Source organism: Calliphora vicina, chromosome 4 (assembly GCF_958450345.1).
Source record: "Calliphora vicina chromosome 4, idCalVici1.1, whole genome shotgun sequence".
Taxonomy (NCBI): domain Eukaryota; kingdom Metazoa; phylum Arthropoda; class Insecta; order Diptera; family Calliphoridae; genus Calliphora; species Calliphora vicina.
The window spans coordinates 112096546-112108434 of NC_088783.1; the positions used below are offsets into that span (position 1 = coordinate 112096546).

Below are 11889 nucleotides of genomic sequence, written 5' to 3' on the forward strand. Positions count from 1 at the left end.
CTGAGTAGGTGGAAGAGTAGGAGGAAGACTTGGTGGAAGCGTAGGAGGAAGAGTTGGAGGCTGAGTAGGTGGAAGAGTAGGAGGTTGAGTAGGAGGAAGAGTTGGTGGCTGAGTAGGTGGAAGAGTAGGAGGTTGAGTAGGAGGAAAAGTTGGTGGCTGAGTAGGTGGAAGAGTTGGTGGCAGAGTAGGAGGAAGAGTTGGAGGTAGAGTTGGTGGCTGAGTAGGTGGAAGCGTTGGAGGTTGGGTGGATGGTAAAGTTGGTGGAACTGTTGGAGGCTGTGTAGGTGGCAAAGTTGGCGGTAATGTAGGAGGTCCCGTAGCTGGCTCTGTTGTCGATTCAATTGGTGGTTTTTTCGTTGTAGTCTTACGAACTTTACATCTTATCTTTTGCAAAAGCTGTGTAGCCACATTCGTATCAACTATTAGCTGTCCACCCACCTTAGCCAAAGTACTGATCGTATTATTTTCTCCCAACTGGGTAACATTCGATATTTCTAAAACACAATAAATAATTAAAATCTTAGTTATTATAAATTACAGTTGTAGAAAATACTTACGTTCTTGTATAATAATTTCATCACCCTCTTCTACACACTCCTCATCGGTCAATTCCTTGCCTGAAACCAAACCAGTCACCTGTTTGACAATTTCACCCAAACGTAGTTTCACCACACCCTGGGTATTCACCACAGCGCCTCTAATAACTTCATTATTATCGCCCACCATCAACACAGAATTGTCGGCTGGAAATTTTATAGAAATTTTATGCAAAATCTTTGGCTATTCCTCAAAAAATAAATACCTACAAACTTGTTTGGTTATATCTTTGTGTTTGGCCGAACCAGGACCGCCAGTCTTTTGCTGTGTTAGTTCAAGCAAACCCAGATCTACTATCAAGTCGGGGTTAATGTCCAAAAGCTGTATTACTTTAGTATTGCTGCCATTAATGAAAACGCGATTGGAGCCTAATGAATTTACAAATATTAGAAATAGATAGCTTTACATTTCATCAAAAAGATATCATACTATCTTGTGTATTTAACATGGTATTTAAAATTCCTCCTTTTTCTCCTTCTTGGCCTGCTGTTGCTTGATCGTTTTTATTCAACAATTTTGCCAGAATTTGGGCCTGCGGCGTTATTTTACCCAATTGGAATTTGGTTATGTTGGAGCCAGTTATGTTGGTGTCGGCATTGACTAGAAGAAATTTGTTAAAAATTAGATTGAAATGGTTTTATATAGTTCTTAAATTAAACTTACGTTTTTGAGCATTAACTTCCACATTTTCTATACCTCCCTTACTGGTGCTTTGCTGGTTTTTGGTTAACCCGGTTATGCCCAGCAAAGCCTGAGGAGCCACTAGTAAGCCATCAGTTTTGCGTATATTTGAGCCCTCCAAGGTGTCACTAAAATCAGCTGGGGAAAAAAAGATAATAAAATTAATTTCTGTGAGTTTTTTTTTTTTAAATTTACCATTTTGTATATTAGCTTTGATATTTTTAATGCCTCCTCTCTCCTTGCCCAATACAGTGTTTAGAAGTCCTAAATAACAATTAAATTTACTTGTTTTTTGGAGTTTTAAATGTTTTTTTAGCAGATTTCTTACCTTCTTTACCATCTCCTGTTATAACTTGTTTATTACCCTTCAATAAATCAATGGGTGCTCCCACTAAAGCTCCCAGTTGCAATAAATTGGATTTTCTTAAATTTTTGCCTTTTAATTTAGATGTTTGATCAACTGGAAAGTAATAAAAACATAAGAAATTGATATATTAGAAATTTAAACAATAAATGCAGAGCTTTTTAACATAAATTAAACAAAATTTAAACTAGAGCTTTAACCACTTCCTTAAAAAAGCTTTACTAAAACTTGATCGTAAAGTTTTAGTCGAAAAGTATTGTTAAATTTCCTATTTCAAAGCTAAAGCTTTTAAAGCTGCTTCAAAAGCTTTTATTTTATCCAAAAAAATACAGTAAATTCAAAGTTGAAATATTTGTATCTTAAGCTTTTAAAAACTTAACCGAAAAGCTTTAATTTAAATTAGAAATCTTAATAAATAAAACAGACTTTAAATTAGAAGCTTTTAAAAGCCTCAACTCCCCCATAAAGCTTTATTTTTAATATTTATATCAATAAAACAAAAGTTTAAACTAGAACAGTTCATTAAAATAGCTTTACTATAACTCGATCGTAAAGTTTTAGTCGAAAATAATTGATAAATTGCATTTTTGAAGCTAAAGCTTTTAAAGGTGCTTCAAAAGGCTTTTATTGAAGTACTAAATATCCAATAAATACAGTAAATAACACAAATTTGAAATATTTTTACACAAAGCTTTTAAAATCATTAATTTTGTTTAGAAATCTTTAAAAATAAAACTGGCTTTAAAACAGGAGCTTTTAATAAAGCTTTATTTTTATTGTTTAAACTAGAACTTTAAACAGCTCATTAAAAAAGCTTTACTAAAACTCGACTGTAAAGTTTTAGTCGCTAAAGCTTTTAAAGCTTCATCAAAAAGTTTTTATTGAATTACTAAATATTCAATAAATACAGTAAATACAAATCTGAAATATTTTTACATAAAGCTTTTGAAAGCTTAACTGAAACGCTTTAATTTAAATCAGAAAGCTTAATAAATAAAACTGACTTTGAAACAGAAGCTTTTGAAAGCCTCAGCTTCTCCATAAATAAAGCTTTAATAGTTAAATCAATAAAAAAATTAAAAGCTTTTCTTGCAATTTTCATACAACTTACCATTCTGCTGATTTATATTGAAATTATTTATATCACCCTCAGAACCTTCAATAGTTTGAACATTCTGTGTCAAGGCATTAATGGGAGCTCGTACTCCAACCGCTCCCTGTATCAAATTTGACTCTTGATTGCCCTGTCTTTTTATATTAGAGCTTTGGTCAACTATCAAGACAATATTGAAAAGCTTTAGATGTTGTTTAACAATTTTAATCAAAAAAAACTTACTCAATTGATTGTTTATATCGAAGTTATCAATATTACCATGCTCTCCATTCCTTACAGTTTGCTCATTTTTCGTTAAAGCTTTAATAGGGGCTGAGGCAGCTATCGGCAATTGAACGATAATGAACTTTTGATTGTTGGAGCCAAATAGTTCAGCAGTTTGATCCACTAATATGAAGAGAAGCTAATTAATGCATTATTATAGAATTTGTTTGCACTGAAATCCTTACCTTTTTGTGTATTTATTCTAGTATTATTTATACCCACCGGACCCTCCGCAATTTGCGTATTTTGCGTTAAAGCTTTTATGGGAGCACTAGCCTGCACCGCAGCTTGAGCAAAATTTGATTTACTATTGTCGCTGCCAAATAATTTGCCAGATTGTTGGGCTAATGAAAGGGAAAAGGAAGAGATTGAACAAAATTCCTTGACACAAATTGAAAAATGTTAAATAAAAAATGTGTTTAGTTACTAAATTGTTCATTTTCCTGCAAGTTACTGATGCCACCCTCTCCCCGGCTTATTTGTAAATTATTGCTGAGAATATCTATGGGAGCATTGATGCCAGCAGCCACCTGAGCCACATCGGATTCAACATTTTGAGCTCCCAGCAATTTGCCAGCTTGATTTACTAGAAGAATTCAAAATTAAATAAATTTGATATAAAAGCTTTTTCAATTAAGCTTTTATGAAGTTTTTTTTTAAGAAGCTTGAAGATTCTTTTACCTTTTTGTTTATTTGTTTTCACATTCTCTATACCGCCAGCACCCTCAGCCATTTGGATATTTTGTGTTAAAAGCTTTATGGGAGCATTAGCTTGCACTGGAACTTGAGCCAGGCCAAATTTCTGATGGCCAATGCCAATTAAATCGGCTGATTGGTCAACTGCAAGAAGAAAATAATTATAAAACCATATAAGCTAATAAATAAATTATATTCCTACATATTTGCTGGTTACTCTCCAAATTGTTGATGCCTCCTGGACCTTCGCCTATTTGCAAATTGTTGCTTAACAAATCCAAAGGCAGATTAACGTCGGCTGGTATAAGAATGCCGATAAAATCTTCATCAAATTCACCCAGCAATTGGGAATGTTGATCAACTGAAACAAATAATTGAGAATATCGGAGTTTAAAGCTTTTTTGAATAGGAATGGAAGACCAAAGCAGGTATTTTTTCTAAACAATTTGGAAAAAAAAAAGTTTTTTTTTGGGCAAATATTGGATATATGACTTAAAAATGCGGAATTTTTTTCCAGTTTTTAGCTTTTATTTTGTCATTTCGTTTGTAATTTAAACATTTTTCATTTGTGACCCCCAAAAAAACTCATATTCTTCATCATAAAAGATAGTGGAGCAGATATAACCATTTCCTTCTATCCATTTGTGTGTTGAAATCAACTTTCCGTTACTAGTTACTAGGTTCTAGAAAATCGGTTCATAAATGGCTGAGATATGAGAAAAAAAACACGACTACTTCGATTGTTTACCTATTTTTATACCCTTCACCTTCGTGAGAAGGATTTGTCATTCCGTTTGTAATTTCAACATTTTTAATTTCTGACCCTATAAAGTATATATATTCCATGTCCGTCTGTCTGTTGAAATCAATTTTCTGAAGACCCCAGATATCTTCGGGATCCAAATCTTCAATAATTCTGCTGGACATGCTTTCGAGAAGTTTCCTATTTAAAATCAGCAAAATCGGTCCACAAATGGCTGAGATATGAGGAAAAAATCAGGACAACCTTGATTTTTGACCTACATATATCTGGATTACTTAGTCGTTAATATAGACCTTTGCAATGACGTATATAATACCATAGTAAGCTGGCCCTACAATGGTCCAAACAAAAGTTCTTATTCGCTAAATATTAAAAAAAATTTAAAAACCAAAAAAAAAATTTTTAATTTTAAAAATTTTTAAAATAAAAAAAAATTTTGAAAATCGGAAAAAATATATTTTAACCCGATTCTTTTTTTAAAATATTAAAAAAAAAATGAAATTTAAATTTTAAAATTTTTGAAAAACAAAATTTTTATTTTTCACAAAAGTTTTTTTTACTAAATATTAAAAAAAAAATTTTAAAAAATTAAAAAAATGTTAAAAACATTTTTTCGAGAAGTTTGCTAAATCGGTCCACAAATGGCTGAGATATGAGGAAAAAACCAGGACAACCTCAATTTTTTTTTTTCAACAAAACTTTTTTTTTCGCTTAATGTTAAAAAAAAAATTAAAAAAAACAAAAAAAATTTTTTTTTTGGAATTTAAAAAAAATTAAAAAAAACAAAAAAAATTTTTTTTTTGGAATTTAAAAAATTTTGAAAAAAACTAATTTTTTTTTTTTTGTTTTTAAAAATTTTGAAAAAAAAAATTTTTTTTCAACAAAAGCTTTTCGCTAAATATTAAAAAAAAAATTAGAGAAGTTTGCTCTTTAAAATCAGCAAAATCGGTCCACAAATGACTGAGATGTGAGGAAAAAACCAGGACAACCTCGATTTTTGACCTATATCTGGATTACTAAGTAGTTAACATCTAATGATAGATATTTCAAAGACCTTTTCAATGACGTATATAAAACCATAGTAAGTTGGACCTACAATGGGTCAAAATCGGAAAAAATATTTTTTAACCCGATTTTTTTTTTCAACAAAAGTTTTTTTTCGCTAAATATTAAAAAAAACTAATTTTTTTAAAAAAATTTAAAAAAATAAAAAATTTTCAAGAAGTTTGCTATTTAAAATCAGCTAAATCGGTCACCAAATGGCTGAGATATGAGGAAAAAAACAGGACAACCTCGATTTTTGACCTATATCTGGATTACTAAGTCGTTTATATAGACAATATGGTTATCTAATGATAGATATTTCAAAGTCCTTTGCAATGACGTATAAATACCATAGTAGGATGGACCTACAATCGAAAAAATATTTTTTAACCGGGTTCATTTTCGCTAAATATTAAAAAAAAAATATATTGAAAAAAACAAAAAAAAAAAATTTTTAAAAAACAATTCAAAAATTTTTTTTCCAAAAAAATTAAAAAACTGCAAACAAAATAAATTTTGTTTATCTAAAAATATTCAAAATCGGAAAAAATATTTTTTAACCCGATTTTTTTTTCAACAAAAGTTTTTTTTTGCTTAATATTAAAAAAAAAAATTTTAAATTTTAAAAATTTTGAAAAAACAATTCGAAAAAATATTTTTCCAAAAAATGAAAAAACTGCAAAAAAAAAAAAAAATTTACCTAAAAATATTTGAAATTTTTATTTTGAAGTATAATTTGGTGAATGGTATATAAGATTCGGCACAGCCGAATACAGCATTCTTACTTGTTTTATTTATTGTTTATCAGGATTATTAAGTCATTAATATAGACAATATGGATATCCAATGACAGATATTTCAAAGACCTTTGCAACGATTTTTATATATAAAGCCATTGTAAGACGGACCTACAATGGGTCAAAATCGGTACAAATATTTTTTAAGCCGAATTTTTTTTCAACCAAAAAAAATTTTTTTCTCTAATAAATTTTCTTTTTAAAAATTATAAAATAAATTTTTCAAATTTTTTTTTTCACATATAATTTTTTTTAATAAAAAATAAAAAAAAAAAAATTTTTAACCCGAAATTTTTTTCAACCAAATTTTTTCACTAATAAATTTTCTTTTTAAAAATTATAAAATAAATTTTTAAAATTATTTTCATTATAAAATTAAAAAAAATAATTTTTAACCCAAATTTTTTTTCAACAAAAAAAAATTTTTTCACTAATAAATTTTCTTTTTAAAAATTTTTTTTCTCATAAAATTTTTTTCACTAAAAATTTAAAAAAAAAAATTTTAACCCGAATTTTTTTCAACCAAAAAAATTTTTTTTCATTAATAAATAAATTTTTTTTTAAAAATTATAAAATAACCCGAATTTTTTTTTAACGAAAAAAATTTTTTTTCACTAATAAATTTTCTTTTTAAAAATTTTTCAAATTTTTTTTTCTCATAAAATTTTGTTCACTAAAAAATTAAAAAAAAAATTTTAACCCGAATTTTTTTTCAACCAAAAAAATTTTTTTAACTTATAAATTTTCTTTTTAAAAATTATAAATTAAATTTTTAAAATTTTTTTTTCTCATAATATTTTTCACCAAAAAATATTCCAAATTTTTATTTTGAAGTATTCTTTGGTGATGGATATACAAGATTCTGCAGTATAGCTCTCTTACTTCAAAATTAAAACTTACCCTCTTGCTGATTATCCTTTATATTAAACACTCCCTTGGAGACATCCTTTACCGCTGGTAAACTAGCTCCCCCCAATAAACCTTGCAGTAAACCCCCGCTATTAAGTAAAAGTTGTGGTTTACCACTAACCCCTAAAATCACCCCTATCACCACACTTAATCTTAACAAAACTTTAAACATATTAAAGTCCTTCTTTTTCACTCAAAAATTATAAAAATTTTCTTTATTTTCTATTCATTTATTTTAACATTTTAATCTTGTTAATTATTACGTTCACTTGTTTAAACCAACTAATCGCATTTTTGTTAATTGTGTTTAATTTATAAACTATTTGCTGTGCGTTCATGTTTTTAGCTCATTTCAATTGCAGATTACAAATGGGAAATAAATATTTATTATAATAAATGCAGATAATTCTTTAATGAGACGTGGTTTTGTTTAGTTTAATCTTCGAACAACATCTGCTTTAAATAGTTTATTTCGTTTAAAATATAATATTATGAGGGTTTGGAGAGATTAACAATTCGGCAAAAGAGCGAAGTTGAGAGAGGTAACAGTGGAACTCAACTAAAACAAATAGTAATTTTTACTTTTAGGGATACCATGCGTAAATATTGCTCCGGTTTACAGTTGTACGATCTTATTTTCTGGGATAATAGGATTGATCCATCTTATCGAATTCTTTTAATGTAGGCCTATCCTTCCTGGACTGGTTTTTCTAGTGAAAATGCGGCTGTTACTATAAAATAACGAGTGAGTAGCCTTTTGAGATATATTTCAATTAACTTCAAGAACTGATATGCCTTAATCATGTGTTGAGTAATATAGCTGAACGATCCTCAATATCCCAAAAGGATAGAAGCTAATGTAGATCAGTTTAAGCTGGCAAAGGTTTGGATCAATTGCTTTATTACATAAACAATACAGTTTGGTATCAAGAATGTAATCTCAGTAAAGAATAAGCAGATCGCTATTAGAAGAACACAATTCACCAACTTTGAATTACGCAGGATATACTTAGGTAATCTAGTTTATATCCTTCCTGGACTATTTAGATCACTTAAAGAGTTTTCTACACAAACTTAAGCTGATAATTATGAGTTCATTGTCTTGTTAGGATTTCAGTGATCTTATGCTGATGAACTCTTTGTGTAAAAAGCTCTTTAACTGATCTAAATAGTCCAGAATCCCAACGACAAGTGTTTCCAGCCAACAATGAAAGAGGAAATCCTCAACAACCATCTTCATCTGCTCAAAATAGATCATATTCCTCCAACAATGGCAACAATCCCAAACAAAAATCTTCAGATACAAAAGGACAATCATTTCCTTTTGCCAACAGCGGCAATTCTTGGTAGCAGCCTTCAGAATCTAAAGCACAACTGTTCCCAGCCAATAATGAAATAGGAAGTCCTCATCAACAATACTCCCATGTTCAAAATATATCATATTACTCCAAAAAAGGCAACAATCCCAAAGAAAAATCTTCAGATACCAAAGAACAATTAGTTCCTTTCGCAAACAGCGACAATTCTTAGCAGCAGCCTTCAGAATCTAAAGCACAATTGTTTCCAGCCAACAATGAAAGTGGAAATCCTCATCCTATGTTCAAAATAGATCATATTCCTTCAACAATGAAAATAAGCCAAGACAACAATCTTTAGATAACAGAGGACAATCATTCCTCTTCGCCAAGAATGATAATTATTGGCAGCAACCTTCAGAATATAAAAGACAAGTGTTTCCAGCCCACAATAAAATAGAAAACCTTCAAGAAGAAATTTTCTATGCTCAAAATAGATCATATTCCTCCAACAATAGCAACAATCCCAAACAACAGTCTTCAGAGACCAGAGGACAATCAGTTCCTTTCCCCAACAGCGACAGTTCTAGGCAGCAACCTTCAGAATCCAAAGGACAACTGTTTCCAGCCAACAATGAAAGAGGAAATCCTTATCTACAATGCTCCTCTGCTCAAAATATATCGTATTCCTCCAACAATGGTAACAATCCCAAACAACAATCTTCAGATACCAAAGGACAATCATTTCCTTCCACCAACAGCAACAATTCTTGGCAACAACCTTCAGAATCCAAAGGCTAATCGTTGCCATCCAACAATGAAGGAAAAAGTTCTCATCAACACACTTACGATGCTCAAATAGATCATATTCCTCCAACAATGGTAATAATCCCAAACAACAATCTCCAGATACTAGAGGACAATCATTTCCTTTCGCCAACAGCGACAATTCTTGGCAGAAACCTTTAGACTCTAAAGGACACTTGTTTTCAGCCAACAATGAAAGAGGAAATCCTCAACAACCATCTTCATATGCTCAAAATAGATCATATTCCTCCAACAATAGCAACAATCCCAAACAACAATCTTCAGAGGCCAGACGACAATCAGTTCCTTTCCCCAACAGCGTCAGTTCTAGGCAGCAACCTTCAGAATCCAAAGGACAACTGTTTCCAACCAACAATGAAAGAGGAAATCCTCATCTACAATGCTCCTCTGCTGAAAATATATCATATTCCTCTAACATTGGCAACAATCCCAAACAACAATCTCCAGATACTAAAGGACAATCAGTTCCTTTCCTCAACAATGATAATTCTTGGCAGCAACCTTCAGAATCTAAAGGACAACAGTTTCCTTCCAATAATGAAGGAGCCCATCCTCATCAACCATCTTCCTACGTTCCAAATAGATCATATTCCTCCAACAATGGAAACAATCCCAAACAAAAATCTTCAGATACCAAAGGACAATCATTTCCTTCCACCAACAGCAACAAACCTTTAGAATCCAAAGGCCAATCGTTGCCATCCAAAAATGAAGGAAAAAGTTCTCATCAACACACTTACGATGCTCAAAATAGATCATATTCCTCCCACAATGTCAACAATCCCAAACAACAATATCTTGATAATAGAGGACAATCATTTCCTTTGGCCAACAGAGCTAATTCTTGTCAACAACCTTCAGAATTCACAGGCCAATCTTGGCCATCCAACAATGAAATAAAAAAGTTTTCATCCACAAACTTACGATGCTAGAGGTCCCTCATTTCCTTTCAAAATTGGAGATAATTCAAGGAGACAGTCATTTCCATCAATTTACATCAATGGAGGAATTTCTCCTCAACCACTTTCTGATGCCAAACCAACAAAATTTCTTTCCAACAATAATGACATTTACAGACAAACAACTTCAGATGCTACAGGATGAACATTTGCTACCCAAACAGACCACAATTCTACACAATTTCCATTCGATATTATAAACCGATTTCTACGAGCAACCTCCAAATGCCCAAGGCTCTTCTTTACCTCCTTCCAATTATGGAGACAACTCCATATATTCCTCAGTTTCAGAACAAACCAGATCTCTTATAACTAACAGTCCTTCCTTCTTATTATCTCCCTTGATGCGGAACTTTTAAGGAAGCGTCTTCTTACTCCCAACATCAATCTGGAAGATATTCCGGATTATGAATCTCTCTTTAAACAAACTTTAAAAGACGCAACATTAACACAGCCTTACACCAAAGCTGATAATTCAATATATCCTCTATCCTTTATCTGACAAGAAAGGGAGGACATTTCCCTTTACAACTAGCACAATATCTAAAGAAACACCACATCCAACTCTAACTTTTCTTTAATAAATATCCCTAATTTTATTGCAATAAAAAACACTTTTTATTGAAATACCATGTATTTTTCTTCCCATGAACTTCATGCATCAATTAATTGCTTATTAATGAAGGTCATTCAAAACTATTGAGACTTTCTTAATGAAAGTTTATCTCACGAGACCGGATATAACCAACAAACGTCATTTCCGCAGGCTGAAAAAAAGAAAACATACGGAAATTTCTCTTCTACTCAAACCAAATTTCACACGCAATTTTAATAAAACACTTTCTTATCTTTCTTAAATGACATAATACTCCATAAAATAATAAGAAAAAACTATTTTTTCAAGCACGTACAATCACAATTGACTACTCAATTTAAGAACAAAAAACGCAATACCAGACAATTAAACAGTTTAAACAAATTAATTCATATAAATTTCACAAAAATATAAACAACATCATCAGTTTTGCCAACATTACACCACACAACAAACGTCATTCTTTTACACAGTCATTCAGTCATTCATTCATAAAAAAAAGAAACTTTTAAAAAAAAGCCATTACAAAAGTGAAAATAACATGAATCAATATAAAACTTTCATGTTATTGTCCATGGCCATGGTGTGTCATACATTTCCATTAGTTGAAAACTACAATGAATATTCGCATCCGTATAGTAGAAGTTTTAAAAATTCCACGGTTGTTTTGTATGACAATGATATAGAAGTTTTGAAAACATTTATGGGTTTTGTAAATGATTTGATGCAGCAGAAACTGGAGATGAAAAAACGTAATGCTCTGACTAATAATACGGTGAATGCTAGTATGCAAAAGCAGGAGACTATGACCTCTACTCCTATGACCACAACAACGGCCTCTCCTTTTGATAGCTCCACACTTTCTCCTTTTGTAAGGCTGCTTTTAAAAAGTGGCATATTAATGAAAGCTATGAATGTTAAGCAACTACCGCAAATAGATATTGATGAAGATTTGGTAAAGAAGAATATTGGAAAATCTCATT

General features: G+C 30.8%; 1 protein-coding gene across 1 annotated transcript; it reads left to right on the plus strand.

Moving 5' to 3' along the window:
- The first annotated feature begins 7824 nt into the window (after nt 1-7824).
- LOC135958688 (AAC-rich mRNA clone AAC11 protein-like) lies at nt 7825-10284 on the plus strand. Its single transcript, XM_065509579.1, has 3 exons — nt 7825-7853; nt 8839-9320; nt 9434-10284. Exons 1-3 carry the CDS (start codon nt 7825-7827, stop codon nt 10282-10284), a joined length of 1362 nt encoding a protein of 453 aa, XP_065365651.1.
- Nucleotides 10285-11889: the final 1605 nt, after the last annotated feature.